Genomic DNA, 17,918 nt, shown 5'->3' with positions numbered 1-17,918 from the left:
CCGCATGCGTAAATGTCCGAACTATAAAAATATATCATTAATTAAACCATACGGTCAATGGCGTACGCGCAAAAAAATTCCAAAGTCTAAAAAAGCGCATTTTGGTCACTTTTTATATCATTAAAAGATGAATAAAAAGTGATCAAAAAGTCAGATCAAAACAAAAATCATACCGATAAAAACTTCAGATCACGGCGCAAAAAATGATACCGCCCTGTACGTGGAAAAATAAAAAAGTTATAGGGATCAGAAGATGACCTTTTTAAACGTATAAATTTTCCTGCATGTAGTTATGATTTTTTCCAGAAGTGCGACAAAATCAAACCTATATAAGTAGGGTATCATTTTAACCGTATGGACCTACAGAATGATAAGGTGTAATTTTTACCGAAATATGCACTGCGTAGAAATGGAAGCCCCCAAAAGTTACAAAATGGCATTTTTTCTTCGATTTTGTCGCACAATGATTTTTTTTTTCCGTTTCGCCGTGCATTTTTGGGTAAAATGACTAATGTCACTGCAAAGTAGAATTGGCGACGCAAAAAATAAGCCATAATATGGATTTTTAGGTGGAAAATTGAAAGGGTTATGATTTTTAAAAGGTAAGGAGGAAAAAACGAAAGTGCAAAAATGGAAAAACCCTGAGTCCTTAAGGGGTTAAAGGGTGCTTTTCTTTTTTTTAAATCAACTGGTGCCAGAAAGTTAAACAAGATTTGTAAATGACTTCTATTAAAAAACCTTCCAGTACTTTTTAGCATGCAACAGAAGTTCTTTTCTTTTTGAATTTGTCTTGTACACAGTGCTCTCTGCTGACACTCTTTTTTTATTATAAAAGTACAAAACTTATACAAAAACACAAAACAAGCTTAACCAGCTATAACATAAATAAGAAATACACTGGTACCTAAACACAAAAACAAAACCCTGCCTAACCGGCCAGCCCAGCTTTACAAAAACCTAAAATATGCCAACCCACCTAACTGAACAGAACAACACACTCACACACATACCAAAAATGAACATAAAAATAGCACAACTTGGCTTATCAAAATATGAAAATAAAATTTAGCACTACCTTGCTACAACTCAAAACCATCCATACTCAGGAAACACAACGAGAAAACAGAACAGAAAATATAACAAGCACACCGCTACAAAAAAATAAAATAAAATATAAAAGCACAACTTGGCTTAGCAAAATATAAACATAAAATTTAGCACTACCTGGCTACAGAAAAAAAAAATTAAAATTTAATTAAAAAAAAATACACTATACCAAATAAACTGAAATAAACCACATAACAACTTAATAACTGGTTCGGCTGCCATAACTACTGTAATGCTGTAATATAAAAAAACAATATATAAACAATATACATACAAAATCACATGAACATAATAATATAGTATTTAACTAAAAATAAATATATACACTACAGAAAACCTACAAAAGCAATAGAAAACCCTACCAAAATCCCTACACTAAAACTGTACCCTCTCCCACACCACCCCTCCTGCACATGGGTCAGAGTCCATACGTTCATACACAAAGTCCTGTCCCTAACTGACCCATGTCAGGTCCCCAAAAGAAAAGCAAAACACCACCACCCAGAAATACACCCTCCCCACCTAGCACTCCTCCCAACCAACTTACACACAAACTTATACATACTAACATATACACACTGAATCAAAACCATTTTAGACTGTAAGCCCTTCTTACCATATCAGCTTAAAACAAAAGCTAGCGTGCACATGCATTAGCCCACCACCAGGAAAAAGGATGGCAGACTTGATACATGAAAATAATTTTAAACTCTTTCCCTAACTCCCCCCTACAATTTTCCCTAATTATATCCCTCCATTAAAACTGACCCTGCTCTCACCCTATCACTATCCCTATAACACTGCCCCTAACCAAAATAAAGGTACTCTACCTAAAAGGTCTAGTACCTAGGGCACATCAAAAGAAAAACCTCTCCACAGGAGAGAAGCCCTACTGGTACCAAGACTGCCATACTCCAAAAACCTGATCTTCCCGAGGTCACCAGTGATATTCCTACAGACCTCCACCTCGGAGAGGATTTTCTGTTGGGTCGACACTAAACACCGTGCGTTCCACGTGTAGTACCTAACCACTAAGCTAACTAAGAATAAAGTGCCCCGGTCTCGGCCACCCAGGTTCCCATAAGACCACTCCGGGTAGGTAAGGCTGGCAAGTTGACTCCAGCCGATGGAAGCGCCCACCCGGTTGTAGACCCCTGTATTAAAGGGACAATGAATCAGGAAGTGGTCCATGCTTTCCAGCGTGTCCCCACACTCTTCTCGGGGACATCCCGATCATCAGAGTTCCTACACTTCAAATTGTCCCTCACATATAGCTTCCCCTGAAAGCAGCGCTAGGCCAAGTCCCAAAACTTCTGAGGGATCCTTTTCATGTTCAAAAGATACAACCCCACCCTCAGATCCTGACCTGGGCAGTCCCTGAGCGCCAGAGGCTTCTGTAAGTGGGTCAACAGAACCCGTTTGTCAAGGAACTGCCTTGATTGGGTCCTGATCTCCCACACTCCCAGACCCCACTGACGTATCGCCTTCAGAGTCGGGTAGCGTAAGCCGGAAGATATCCATGGGGCGTACGGAGGTCCTTCACTCGCCCTCCTCTCTCCCATTCCTGGAAGAAAGGCCGAAACCATTCCCTGCAGGAGAGTACCAACGGAGGAGCCCTCTCTTTCCAGAGGTTAGCGATGTTAGCTTTCAAGAAGGTGTTCGTAAAGAACACCACCGGGTTTACCATAGATAAACCCCCTAGTCTCCTTGTGCGGTACATAACCTCCCTCTTGACTAGCTTCATCTTGTTCCCCCATAACAGTTTGAAAAACAGGCTGTAGATCCTAGTATAGTAAGCCTCTGGCAAGATACATACGCTGCCCAGATAGATAAACAAGGGGAGCAGGTACGATTTAATCAGGTGTACCCTTTCCCTGAGGGTCATAGACAAACCCTTCCACTGGTCCACCTTCTGAGCGGCATCCTGGAGCTTACCATCCCAGTTTTTGGTGGGATAATCATCCTGGCCGAATGTGATGCCTAAGACTTTTGCTTGGGGCCCTGGAAGGGTGTCCGGGAGATCAAACGTGGGATCTCCCCCTCCCAGCCAGAGACTCTCACACTTATCCCGGTTGATCTTAGACCCAGATGCCTCGAGTAGCGGTCCAACTCCGAGATTACCACATCGACCTCCTCTCTCGAGGAGACGAAAATAGTGACATCATCAGCGTACGCCACCACTCTCGGGGTGACAGCCGGCTCTGCCAGACTCATCCCGACTCCCGCCAATGGTCCGCGACTCACCCTCCTAAGGAAGGGATCGATCGCGAACACATATAAGAGCGGGCTCAAAGGACAAACCTGACGGACTCCGGACCCCACCTCAAAAGAGCGGCCAAACCACCCGTTCACCAGCGGGAAACTCTCTGCCCCTGCATACAAGATCTTAAGCCAATTAACAAAAATACTCGGTAAGCCATATCTCAGGAGGACGGACCAGAGGTACTCGTGGTTCACCCGATCAAATGCTTTGGCCTGATCCAGGGACAGCAAGTACCCCTTCCAGAAACCCGCACTACTCCGCTCCACTGCCTCCCTGACACTAAGGACAGCACTTAAGGTGCTTTGGCCTGGAACAGAGCAGTGCTGAGCCCCCGAAAGGAGACGGGGTGCAAACTTCACCAGTCGATTAAACAGTATCTTGGCCAGAAGCTTCCTGTCCGTATTGAGAAGAGCTATGGGCTGGGATCTTTACCCTTTGACAGCAGAATCAGGGCTGACCTCCTCATTGACTTCGGCAGAGTGCCCGAGGAGAGACACTCATTGAATACTTCAGTCAAGAGGGGAGCTAAAGACTCCTTAAAGGTCCTGTACCACTCGGATGTTAAGCCATCCGGACCTGGCGACTTCTTGGGGGCAAGCTCCTCGATCGCCAGTCTCACTTCCTCTTCCCTGATTTCTTCTGCCAAAACGCCAAGAGAGGGGTCTACCCCTGGCTCAGGAATGGTTTCAGCCAGGAAAACCGACATCTTGTCTCGATCTAGATCCTTTCTCCCCAAGAGGTGCGAGTAGAAGGATCTGACGACCTCTAGGATCCCTGATCTTGACCGATTCTGAGATCCTGTACTATCAATCAGTCCTGAAATGATTTTACTACTCACTGACATCTTACAGTTTCTGTAAGGGTCGGGCGAGCGGTACTTCCCGAAATTCCTCTCAAAAACCAAAGATGCGTGCCTATTGTACTGACACCTCATCAGCAAGGATTTCACTCTGGAGATATCCTCTCGGCTACCTCCAGTCGAAACGAGAAGCTCGAGTTTCCTCCTCAGACCCTGATACAAGCGATACCTGTTCAGGGACCTGAGGCTCGAGAGCTGGCGGAAGTACCCGGCAGCCCGTTTCTTGAATATCTCCCACCACTCTGACTTACTACTACATAGGCCCAGTAAAGGTACCGGGCTCTGAAGAAAATCCTCAAAGGACTGTCTTATCTCCGCTTCCTCCAGGAGGGACGAATTCAGCTTCCAATAACCTTTTCCCATCCGGGGGGTTTCTGAAACATTCAGGGAAAACAAAATCATACAGTGATCGGAGAACTCCACTTCAACCACGGACACTGCGGATGAGACGGCTTCCTCCTTTAACTAAAACCTATCTATCCTAGACCTGCGACTACCTTGATGATAGGTGAAACCCGTGTGGCCTGAGGGGCTCCGGATGTGGGCATCCTCTAGGCGAGCTTCTCTAGCTATGCTCATCAGCGCCACACTATCGCAAGTCAGCGGACTATTGGAGCCTCTCCTATCTTGGGACCTCGTGACATTATTGAAGTCCCCTCCAAAGATCACTTGCCGACTTGTAAAAAGAAAGGGCTTAATCCTCATAAAAAGATCTTTACGGCCCGCTTAGTTTGCGGGGCGTAGATGTTAATGAGCCGAAGCTCTTGTCCCTTCATGAAGACATCTAAGATCAGGCACCTCCCCATTTCTAATTCAATAACCCGTCGGCATTCAACAGGAGCGGGAAAAAGGACCGCCACCCCACTATACGGCTCAGCCGCAAGAGACCAGTGGGAGAGCCCACGCCTCCACTGTCTTCTGGCTTTTACCAGAGAGGCTAGATCTGACAACCTGGTCTCCTGTAAAAAGAAAATGTCGGCTTCAACGCGGCCGAGAAAATCAAAGGCTGCGAATCTAGCCGTATCCGACTTTATGCTGGCACAATTAATAGATGCCAGCGTCAATGGCGTGAGCGCCGCCATACAGGGTGATTAAATTAGACAGCCACACCCTTTACTTTTGTTTTCCCTTCTTTTTTGCCCCCTCATCCCCCGAAGAAAATGAGAGGGCAGGACCACTCTTGGATCTTTTTCTTGATTCAGATAGATCCATATTATCCCCGTCTCCGTCCGGCCCCGTTCTAGCCCTGCCCTCTGAGGAAGGTGCCTCAACAGGACAGGGCCCAGTTCCTCCCAGAGGCTCTTTCTCCCTAGGCACCTCGACCTCACCCTCCCCAGCCAAGGAGGTGGAGGAGATGGTATTGAGGACGAGGTACCGGTTTGACAGGTCAATCAGAGGGGGGGCAGTCAGGCTTCCTTTTTGAACCTGGCCCGTAGTACAAGGAACAGAGGGCTCTGACCTCTTCTTTCTCCCTTTCCTTTTGCCCTTGTCTTTCTTTTTAGGCCTCTCCCCACTCTCCTCATCCACACTTTCATGGTGGGAGGAATCGGAAGGGTCCGCCATATTGCCTTCCTCTCTGTGAAGCCTCCTGATCTCCCCATCCAGCACATCCTCCTCCAGGGCTTCAGCGGTTACAGGGCCAGCTTCAGGAGCAGGGGCCAGAGCTGCCCCCATCACCTGGGCACTCTCCAGCTCCCTACTCCTTCTACGATTTTCTTCCCGCCTTAGTTTGGCAGGGCCCTTTTTCCTCCTCACTAGCCCTGTTGCGCCCCCATCCCTGCCCATACCCTCCCCGGCCGAGGCAACTTCACAGCTCTCCTCAGCCAGAGCGGCCACTGCACGGGCGAAGGCGCTAGGACAACGGCAGAAAGGGTGTCCGAGAACACCACACAGGTGGCAACGGATCTGCCGACAGGATGCGGCCAGATGACCCACCCCACCACACAGTACAGGCTGCACTAAAGTGGGTGGGGCTGCACTAAAGTGGGTGGGGCTGCCACACCTGTGACAGACCTTAGGTTGCCCCTGGTAGAAGACCTGGATCCTATCACGTCCAAGGAAGGCGGCTGACGGAATGTGGGCAACCGTACTCCCTGAACGCTTGAGTTTGACAGGAAACGTCCAGGCCCCAGATCAGATCCCGTGCTCATCCAAGTTTTTCTTGGGCATATCCGTCACATCCCCATACCGTCCGAGCCAGGTCATGATGTCATAACAAGAAAGTGACTCGTTACGGGTCAAAACGGTCACTTTCTTGACAGAGTTCTGACGGGATATTGCCTTTACGGCGAAATCCCGCCAGCCGGGCTCGTTCTTCGCCACTTTGTAGTTTGACCAGAAGAGTTCAAGACCCTCTGGCCGAACGAAACTGACCTCAAACTCAGATGAACCATAGGGGCGAATCAGGGCAAAGATGTCACTCGCCCTGAATTCCATCTGAAGGAGGAGCTCAACCACTTTAGCGCGAGGTGGGCACGCATCCTCGCCCTTCCAAATCAGACGGACCACATTCCTACGATTATTGTCCTGCCCGGGTGTTGGGAGGAACCAGACCACCTCCCCATTCCGCTCTCGGAAAGCCCCCAAACCGTGACTCTCTATCCAGAAAGACAGGTTGACCTCACCCCTCCCCTCTACCTGGATCGACCTGTCACCCCTGCGTAGAGCCTCCAGGAGGCGCTGTTGCAAACGGCCCCCAGAGCCGGACGGAGATGGGGACCCCCCTGAACCCCCGGCAGTGACATTAGCATAGCTCCTAGGAGCAGTCACTACCGGGGGGGGGGGGGGCAGCCAGACCAGACCCAGAACCATCAGCACAACCACTCACACCACTACTCCCATCTTTATTCCCATCCATACCAGACCTTTCACTCTTACCACTACTACTCCCACTATCATTCACTCCACTTACACTCCCACATGCACTCCTCTCATCCACAACACTACTACACTCAGCATTCTCACATCCTCCACTCTTTTCCTGCCTAATAGATTCTGGGCTGGCTGGGACTTGTAGTATAGCTGGTTTTATAATGTTCTTTTCCAGCTTGGCTGCAGCTGGGGTTGATGCTAACGCCTCCTCCATGGGCGATATCCATTCTGGAGTCTGGAGCTGCCCCACCAGGCGCACCCCAGCTCCACCCACACTCTCTGACAGCTTTGCCCGTGCGGGCTCCACAGAAAATATAATACTCGGGGGACTGCCCCCCGAGCACTTGGACCCACCGCTCTCTGCCACCGGCGCCCGGACACTCCCTCCCCTCACAGGGGAATGTCCTGCATCGCCGGTAATGCCCACTGCACTCGGGGAACCGCCCCCCCCCCAAGCACACGGCAGCATAACTTGCCTCTGGTGCTCGGACACGTCCCCCGCCACCCTGGGGCGGTCCTGCAGCGCGAGAGCTGCCCACCATGAGCCTATCCTGCCCTTCCCTACTGACAGGATGGGTGGGCTTCACATCTATTGCGTCCGCAGCCATCTTTGACGCCATGTTGTACCCCCCTTTCTGGCCCCGTTCCACCACAAGAACGGGGTCTGGCAGTTTGGGGGACCCAGCAGCCTTAACCAACTTCACAGCTGGCCCAGACTGCTGGAAAGGACGAAACACAAAAGACACAGTTTCCTGAACTCTCTGCTTCTTTTTCCTTTTCTTCACTAATTCATCTTTTCCAAGTTCCTCACCGAAGGTAAAATCCTCCAAACCGGTAGGTGACTCCTGCTGTATGATGGCTCTCAACATACCCCCACTGGCCGCATCCTCCTTACTGCTATCCTTTGTCTCACCATCACTGGAAGGTAGTGCTACCTGATATGGCTCCGGGTAGCTATCTTGGGGGGGCCGGGGGTCACACACACCAGGGGCGACATCCCCCTCACTTTCCACAGCTTCACCTTCCTCCGACTCTCCATCACCCTCCTCCCCTCTATCTTCCTCCTCACTGCAGTCTTCATGGCTGTCTGCACCTACTTGCTTTGCTTTAAACCTATCTTTATTAGATAGTTTCTCTGCAAAGATTCCTGCACCTTCAGCAATCCTCCTTCTGGCCTCCTCCACCTCAGCCACCTCCCTCTTCAGAGCCTGCGCCTAAGCAGAAAACTTCTGCCTCTTACCTCCTGAGGCATGGTCAGCCTGGTAGCGTGAAAACTTCAGGTCTTCCCTCAGGCTCCGAAGCCTTCTGCCCAGCTCCTCATATTCTGCTATCTTGGCCTGGATCCGTGGCCCATAGGTTTCCAGGGACTCTCTTGGACCCCGCACCCCCCATTGCTGGGGTTCTGGAGTAGCAGAAGGTCCACTGCTCTTGCCAATATTCTTGCATCCGGACGGGGGAGCGGGCTCCACATTTCTGCGGGCCCTGCTGGAACGTCTCACCCCGACCTTGGAACCGGCTGTAGACACTGTCTTCCCCCCCCTCACCAGCCGGGAACGAGAGGTAGAAGGCCAGGGCTCCATGCAGGAAAGCCCTCCCTCGGAGCCTGCCACACTCCTGGGAAGGCTGGTGAAAAAAACCTGCCTCTCTGCCTGGAAGTCTGCAGAGCACAAAGGGACACACCCGACAGCTGCACACACTGAACTGCTCTGGACTGCTGTGTTCACAGGAAATGCTCTCGGCTGACAACTCTGTCCGTGTCAGGAACTATCCAGAGCAGCATAGGTTTGCAATGGGGATTTTCTCCTGCTCTGGACAGTTCTTGATATGGGCATCAGGTGTCAGCAGAGAGCACTGTGGACAAGACAAAAAAGAAATTAAAAAAGAAAAGAATTTCCTCTGTAGCATACAGCTGCTAAAAAGTGCTGGAAGGGTAAATATTTTTTAATAGAAGTAATTTACAAATCTGTTTAACTTTCTGCCACCGGTTTTCCACCTGAGAACCCCTATAATATCAGGGTACGCACGGATGAGACTCGCCAGGGGTTCCATAACCAAGGCAAAAAGGGCTGGGGAAAGAGGGCACCCCTGGCGAGTACCACGTGAAATTGGGAATCAAAGGAGTGAGGGAGGGTAATTTAAGATAGGCTACTGGATTTGAGTAAAGCGTGTGCAGAGCCTCCACAAAAGGACCAGAGAATACCATTGCAGACAAAACACCAAACAAGTATGGCCACGACACAGTGTCAAAGCCTTCTCAATGTCAAGGCCCAATAGGGTAAGAGGGGTGTTAGTCGCAAAGGCCCATTGAATAACATTAAAAAATTTTCGGATATTATCTGGAGCCTGTCTGCCCGGAATAAAACCTACCTGGTCATTGTGTAAGAGGCTAGGCAGCAGACCATTAAGGCAGCGGGCAAGGATGGATGTGAAGAGTTTGGTGTCTAAATTAATAAGAGAAATGGGATGGTAATTGGAAGGTAAAAGGGGGTCCTTATTAGGTTTGAGTATTACAATGATAGAGTATTGTAGGAATTCAGGGGGCATAGGAGAGCCGGACATTAGTTTATTACAATAAGAGGCAATATGGGGGATTAATAGGGGGGCAACATTTTTTGTAGTAGAGGGCAGAAAGGCCGCCCGGGCCAGGCGCCTTACCCAACTTCAAATCAGAGATCGCTACATCAACCTCCTCAGCAGTGACAGGAGAGTTAAGGGAATCTCTAGCGGAGGGAGAAAGAGAAGGAATAGAGACAGAGGACAAAAAAGATGAAATGGAAGAAGAGGTAGGTAGGGGAGCTCTATTTCCATAGAGTGACAAATAGAAAGAGTGGAAAACAGAATAGATATGTGATGGATCTGAAGTGGGCACCCCAGGCTTTAATTGTATCCTATGCACCTTGATTCTCTGCCGATTTCTCAGCATAGAAGCAAAAAGACGGTCAGGTTTATTGGCCCATTTATAATAAGTGGCCTGCGTCCAGCGGAGAGCCTTTTCAGTGCGGTCAGATAAAACAGCATCAAGCTGCAGTCTGGTAGTACATAATGCCTGGAGTAAATACATAGAGGGATTGAGCTGATGTGCTACCGCCAGTCTGGCAAGCTTATTTTCTAACGTAGCTTGAGCGGTTGTTCGAGCATGTTTTAAGTGAGAAGCCATATATATGATTTTCTCCCTTATAAATGCCTTATGTGCCATCCAGACCCATACAACATCAGCTGAAGAGGTAGAGATAGAGGAAAAATAGTCTGAGAGGTCGGATTCAAGTTGAGTGCAAACATGTGGTCTGCAGAGTAGCGACTCATTGAGACCCCATGAGAAGGGAGTAGAGCAGCGAGTCCCTATGTAAAAATCTGAAAGAACTAAGTCATGATCAGACCAAACACAATGGGCCTCATTTAGTAAGCAGAAACTGACCAGTTTTTGTCAGGTTATTTTGGCGCAGACATATCCGACATTGCACTGTGGAAAGCCCAAAAAGGAACGTGGTCTGCCGCAAAAGGGGTGGGGCTGGCCCAAAAAGGGGCATGGTTTCACTACCGGACTTATTTACTTTTGAATTCACAGAAAATCCTGTGGATAAATGGCTGGAAATTTCCACCTAGAAAAAGCTGGTCAGAAAATGTTCCCAACTTGTAAATCTGTGATCCCCATAGTAAATAAGGTGGAATCCTGCAAATTTTAAACAACATTTCCCACTAGTAAAAACCTGACACTCTTAGTAAATGAGGCCCAATGTATATGGCGGGCATAAAGAAGGTGGGATAATGTAGCAGAATCAGTAGGAATCCAGTCAATAAGTGTATAGACTTGATGGGCAGGAGAGTAATAGGTGTATCCCCTCTGTTGTAGGTTATGTTCCCTCCATGTATCGGCCAAATCAAGATCAGCAAAGGTCTGAATCAGGAGTCTCTGCTGAGCCTCAGTGCGTCTAAAGAAGGAGGGACTGGACCTGTCCAGCATGCCATTGAAGACCATATTGAAATCCCAACTCCATATAATATGGTCATAGCTAAGGGATTGTAGTTTGGTTGCCAAGCTAACAAAAAAGGGGAGAGGATCATCATTAGGGGCATATGAGTTAACAATATACATTTTCTTTTCCTGGTATACCCCCTCAAGGATTAAGAAACGACCCTCTGGATCACTGTGGGTACACATAAAGGTAAAGGAATTCTTTAATAGAGTAACTACACCTCGAAATTTCATCTGGAAGGAAGCTACATAGTAACTGGAATAATTCTTGTGCAGAAATTTTGGGTATGAAGAGGAGGTAAAGTGGGATTCATGAAGATTATTTATATAGGGATCGTGTCTGAGGTGATAAATAAATGTCTTCTTCCTCTTAAGTGGAGAATTAAATCCCCTCACATTGTCGGATAAGACACGACACATAAGGATAATAGAACAAGAAGCTAAGAAAGGGGGGGTGTTGACCAGTAAGTAAGACATAGAGAAATAGAAAGCCAGGTGGGTATACTCTGGAAAACAAAGTTCAACAACAGGGAGAAGAAAAAACCAACAAGGTATGATGTACAAACTCAGGAAATAGATCAGAGGGAGAATGAACAAATGGGGAAAACCAAACAAACAAATACACAAGATACCATGGGAGAGCGAACATCAGGAGGACCGTAACTCTAGTCCACCCCAATGACCAGTACCTCCCGGGAAGTAGGGCAGCAAGTTAATCCACCCCCACTGGGATCCCCTAAGGAATGGCATCACTATGATAGAACAATAACAGCAACGGGCATATAAACAGAAAAAGCAAAGAATAAATAGGAGAGGGAGGGAATCAAGAGAGAGCGGGAGTAAAAGAAATAAGCAAATGTAGATCAAATCGAAAAGGAGAGAAGGGGGGGGGGGGGGAGAAATAGGGAGACATAATATAACAGTAACAACAGCATGAAGTCCCAAATATGGAAGTGTAAATGCCTGTAAGAGCCATAAGAGCTCAGGTAATGTAATCAACAAAAACCATCATAACGGTAATCAACATAGCTATCCCCAAGGAGAGTGGAGGTAGGAGGTATCCGAATGGCAGGAGTAGGAAACAGTCCGAAAATATCTGAACTAGGATAAACTTACAAATAGAAGGAGTTCAGAAAAAAGGTCCATTCATCCAGGCTTGTGTGGTTGAGAGCGATGGCGCTTATGTGGAACATCAATATGTTGCCATAGACTCTTGAGAGTAGGTGAACGGGAGGGCAGTGTAGCATGCTCATCATAAGGGATGTCCTCACGGTGCAGGATTTCCATAGCCTCTGATGGTTTACGCACAGTATAAGAATGATTGCGCACTTGGAATTGCAGATTGAAGGGGAAGCCCCAACGGTATTTGATTTGGGCCTATTGTAGAGCCAAGGTGACAGGTCTCATATTGCGCCGTCTCTCCAGGGTCGACAGTGCTAAGTCAGCATACAAGTGAACGGCAGGCAGCATATCTGGAAGTGGGGAGACATTGCGGGCAGCTTGGCAAAGTTTGTCACGCATTTCTGGGTAATGCATACGAAGTACGACATCCCGGGGGACTTAAGGATTTTTAGGATGACCTAGTACTCCATGAATGCGATCCATGCGCAGGAAAGACCTATCTGCCTGAGGCAGCAGTGTGGCGAAAAAGTCTAGAACAGTAGTGTTTAAGTTTGTAACTGACTCAGGTAGGCCGCGGATGCGGACATGAGCTCTGCATGACCGGTTCTCTAGGTCCTCTATCTTGAGCTCCAGCAGTTCCAGTTTATCGGTGTGGTCAATTATGAGGGTCCTATCAGCCTTGATAGTTTCAACTAGGTCATCTTCCTTTATCTCTATCTCGGAGACTCTATTGCCCAAGTCGCCTACCTGCTTGGAGAAGTCTGCCACAGCTTTAGAAAGTTTAGCCTTAAACATCAGCTAGATGGATCGGTAGAGCTCCGATTGATTCATCGGGTCAGCAGGCATTATAGATAACGGGGAGGTGTCAGCAATGTCTTCCTCCTCAGGGACGGCAGGGCTAGATGCACGTGAAGGAGTCGGCGCCATGTTAGACATTTTGCCAGCCCGGAAGATTTCAGGTATAGTGTGGGATAACGAGCGTTAAGAGCCCCCAGCTCGACTCCTCTCCATCGGTTTAGGGTAAGTGTTGCCACTTTGGAGCTGATAAATCAGCGAGATAAGCTAAATCCCAGCAGGTGGCGCGGAGCTCACAAGGAATGCATCCTTCCTAGTGAGCCATGTGCATGTGCCCCCCCTCCAAGCAGTTTTACGTTATATGTCGCTATACTAGTCTCTTGGTGCTACACTCAGTTTTCATGCCGTAGTGTCTCAAAAAAACAAAAAAGTGTTGACGCTGGTATCTCTGTGTGCGAAATTGCCTGAACTATTAAAGTATCACCTTCCTGATCCTTCATGATAAGGTTAACTCAAAAAAGAGTGTAAACTCCAAAACTGCTGATTTTTCATCACATCCCAACATAAAATTGAATAAAAAGTGATCAAAATGTGACATTTATGCAAAAATAGTAGTGATGAAAGTACAGGTCACAGCACAAAAATGTAACTTCCATACAGCTTATGAGCATCTTCTTCCCTCCCGTCCTATCCCCTCTGTGACTGTATATGTATCTTTCCCTTTATTTCCTGTCCCCTCTATGTGACTGTATAAGTATCTTCTCCCCTTATTTCCTGTCCCCTCTATGTGTCTGTATAAATATCTCTCCCCTCCTGTCCCCTCTATGTGACTGTATAAATATCTCTCCCCTCCCCTCCTGTCCTCTCTGTGTCTGTATAAGTATCTTTCCCCTCCCCTCCTGTCCCCTCTATGTGACTGTATAAGTATCTTTCCCCTCCCCTCCTGTCTCCTCTATGTGACTGTATAAGTATCTTTCCCCTCCCCTCCTGTCCCCTCTATGTGACTGTATAAGTATCTTTCCCCTCCCCTCCTGTCTCCTCTATGTGACTGTATAAGTATCTTTCCCCTCCCCTCCTGTCTCCTCTATGTGACTGTATAAGTATCTTTCCCCTCCCCTCCTGTCTCCTCTATGTGACTGTATAAGTATCTTTCCCCTCCCCTCCTGTCTCCTCTATGTGACTGTATAAGTATCTTTCCCCTCCCCTCCCCTCCTGTCCCCTCTATGTGACTGTATAAGTATCTTTCCCCTCCCCTCCTGTCCCCTCTATGTGACTGTATAAGTATCTTTCCCCTCCCCTCCATGTGACTGTACAGTGATCTCCCGACCTGCGATGGCCCCGACATACGATAATTTCAACATACGATGGCCTCTCAGAGGCCATTGCATGTTGAAGGCAGCATTAGCATACAATGCTTTTATATGTCGGGGCCATCGCATAAACGGCTATTCGGCAGCGCAGACTGCTTCAGCTGCTGCCAGATAGCCGTTTAAGGTGCCCCGTGTGGTCCGGTGATGGTCACTCACCTGTCCCTTGACGCTCTGGACCGTCCCCCTTTGGGCTCCGCTACATCGCTGTCGCTCTCAATCACGTCGCCACGCACGCCGTCCCGTCATCCAATAGGAGCGTCGTGCACAGCGACGTGATGACTGTGATGAAGAGCGATGATCCCGGGCAGCAGAGGCGGTCCGGAGCGGTGGGGGACACCCGGGGATGCGGCGACAGAGATGGAGGGCGACATCCAGGGCAGCGGTGACGGTCCGGAGTGGCGGGGACAGGTGAGTATAACTTCCTATACTTTACATTGCACGGATCCCTCAACATACGATGGTTTCAACTAAAAAATGGTTCATTTGGAACGAATTACCATCATATGTTGAGGGATCACTGTATAAGTATCTTTCCCCTCCCCTCCTGTCCCCTCTATGTGTCTGTATAAATATCTCTCCCCTTCTGTCCCCTCTATGGGGGATATTTATCAAAGGATTTAGATTGGTTTTTCCTGTCTAAATTTGTCGCACAGAAAGTCGCAATCTAAATATGTGCGACTTTTCTGCGACTTTTGCTTTAGAGGATTTTTAGAACATGATGCATTCTAGTCTATTTTAGTGCATTCTAGCCTATTTGAGACAGAAAAATGCATTGGTGCTGAATTTATCAAAAGTAGCATCGGCTGAAAGTGCGCTGAAATGTCAGACCATGCTGGAGCAGGTTTAAATACAGTCTAAAGCATAGATCATGAAGTCTGTGCACAGAATTTACCAAGAGCCGTGCACCTGTTGATAAATTAGGTGCACAATAGACCAGCCTAACCCTCTGTAGTTTGGTCTATATTGATGCGGGACATAAACAGCTTTGATAAATATCCCCCTATGTGTCTGTATAAATATCTCCCCTCCTGTCTCCTCTATGTGTCTGTATAAATATCTCCCCTCCTGTCTCCTCTATGTGTCTGTATAAATATCTCCCCTCCTGTCTCCCCTATGTGTCAGTATAAATATCTCCCCTCCTGTCTCCTCTATGTGTCTGTATAAATATATCCCCTCCTTTCCCCTCTATGTGTCTGTATAAATATCTCCCCCTCCTGTCCCCTCTATGTGTCTGTATAAATATCTCCCCCTCCTGTCCCCTCTATGTGTCTGTATAAATATATCCCCTCCTGTCTCCTCTATGTGTCTGTATAAATATCTCCCCTCCTGTCCCCTCTATGTGTCTGTATAAATCTCTCCCCTCCTGTCCCCTCTATGTGTCTGTATAAATATCTCCCCTCCTGTCTCCTCTATGTGTCTGTATAAATATCTCCCCTCCTGTCTCCTCTATGTGTCAGTATAAATATCTCCCCTCCTGTCTCCTCTATGTGTCTGTATAAATATCTCCCCTCCTGTCTCCTCTATGTGTCTGTATAAATATCTCCCCTCCTGTCTCCCCTATGTGTCAGTATAAATATCTCCCCTCCTGTCTCCTCTATGTGTCTGTATAAATATATCCCCTCTTTTCCCCTCTATGTGTCTGTATAAATATCTCCCCCTCCTGTCCCCTCTATGTGTCTGTATAAATATCTCCCCTCCTGTCTCCTCTATGTGTCTGTATAAATATCTCCCCTCCTGTCCCCTCTATGTGTCTGTATAAATATCTCCCCTCCTTTCCCCTCTATGTGTCTGTATAAATATATCCCCTCCTTTCCCCTCTATGTGTCTGTATAAATATGTCCCCTCCTGTCTCCTCTATGTGTCTGTATAAATCTCTCCCCTCCTGTCCCCTCTATGTGTCTGTATAAATATCTCCCCTCCTGTCTCCTCTATGTGTCTGTATAAATATCTCCCCTCCTGTCTCCCCTATGTGTCTGTATAAATATCTCCCCTCCTTTCCCCTCTATGTGTCTGTATAAATATATCCCCTCCTTTCCCCTTTATGTGTCTGTATAAATATCTCCCCCTCCTGTCCCCTCTATGTGTCTGTATAAATATCTCCCCTCCTGTCTCCTCTATGTGTCTGTATAAATATCTCCCCTCCTGTCCCCTCTATGTGTCTGTATAAATCTCTCCCCTCCTGTCCCCTCTATGTGTCTGTATAAATATATCCCCTCCTGTCCCCTCTATGTGTCTGTATAAATATGTCCCCTCCTGTCTCCTCTATGTGTCTGTATAAATATATCCCCTCCTTTCCCCTCTATGTGTCTGTATAAATATCTCCCCTCCTGTCCCCTCTATGTGTCTGTATAAATATGTCTCCTCCTGTCTCCTCTATGTGTCTGTATAAATATGTCCCCTCCTGTCCCCTCTATGCGTCTGTATAAATCTCTCCCCTCCTGCACTCAATATTGTTGCTTCCCTGGAGACAAATAAACATGATAGGCTATAATATGGTACTTAACAAACAGTATCACACATGAAAGGATTAGATTTAGGAGCCAAGCAGACAGCTGTTTCCTCTATCCTGTGCTGCTTCTCATAGAAACATAGAATGTGTCGCGATAAGAACCATTTGGCCCATCTAGTCTGCTCAATATTATAAATACTATCAATAGTCCGTGGCCCTATCTTATATACTGGATAGCCTTATGCCTTCATAGAATTCTTCATCACTGAACTTGTCTCAGGTTCCATGAATGAATAGGAGGAGCCACCAATGTGTGTGCTGCTGTTTCTTTAAGTGGGTGTTGATGGTGTCCTGTGTCTTAGTACTATTATCAGTTTCCCCGCCTATTCTCTCCAATGTCCTTGTGCTTTTTCCTCTATGCAGGGACATAAATGCATTACATAAGCTCTGCTTGATGTATAGGCGGGACGCAGAGCCCTGACTGGATAGAAGTGTGTGAGCTTCCTGAGTGGCCTGGCTGTCATGGCTCTGCTAATGTTAGAAGGTATAAAGAGGGCTGCCAGTCTCTGCCATCCCAAAACGTGGAGCTGCCGATCATACAGAGTTACGGCGCAGGTATGATGACATCACATACAAGAATTTGACTGGTCTAGAGAATGAGGGTTCAGAGGTTAGCAGATTCTCCCTTGATACCCCCCTCTCCATATTTAGCCATGTATACAATCTAAATTAGGTCATGTCTTACCGTCGCCACAGTTATATATTTTTTTGCATTTTGTATTTATTATAGGGTAGCCATTTACATATGGACATGTAGCTGACAAGATCACAATAAGACCTCCTTTACACTTGGAATCTATACATTGCAGTGTGCCTCCACAGGAAAGTACTAAACACAAGTATTTATAGCAGTGGTCTCCAAACTGTGGACGTTTAACTGTTGTAAGACTACAATTCCCAGCATGCCCAAACAGCTGTTAGCACACTGGATCTTATGTGTGGTAAACTTTACTCATTTTTACCACCCATATAAATGCTGATGTGTTATGTAGAGTATGGTCCACAGTTCAGATATTACATGGGGATGAACGATTTTGCAGGGAACACGG

General features: G+C 47.3%; 2 protein-coding genes across 4 annotated transcripts in view; one reads left to right on the top strand and one right to left on the bottom strand.

Moving 5' to 3' along the window:
* LCAT (lecithin-cholesterol acyltransferase) overlaps positions 1-17,918 on the bottom strand; it is a 130,104-nt gene that overhangs the window by 54,921 nt on the left and 57,265 nt on the right. The gene's annotated exons all lie outside the window — the stretch shown is intronic.
* Positions 16,963-17,918, top strand: part of LDHD (lactate dehydrogenase D) — a 47,021-nt gene continuing 46,065 nt past the window's right edge. The window contains exons 1-2 of one of the 2 annotated variants that reach the window (XM_056525325.1): positions 16,963-17,142; positions 17,233-17,424. In XM_056525325.1, coding sequence (XP_056381300.1) covers positions 17,332-17,424 — 93 coding nt within the window. In that variant the 5' untranslated portion in view covers positions 16,963-17,142; positions 17,233-17,331. The other variant, XM_056525324.1, reaches the window with a different exon arrangement.

This window comes from Hyla sarda, chromosome 6 (assembly GCF_029499605.1).
Source record: "Hyla sarda isolate aHylSar1 chromosome 6, aHylSar1.hap1, whole genome shotgun sequence".
NCBI lineage: Eukaryota > Metazoa > Chordata > Amphibia > Anura > Hylidae > Hyla > Hyla sarda.
Note: the sequence above shows the minus strand (reverse complement) of the source record. Positions and strands in the feature narration are given on the sequence as shown.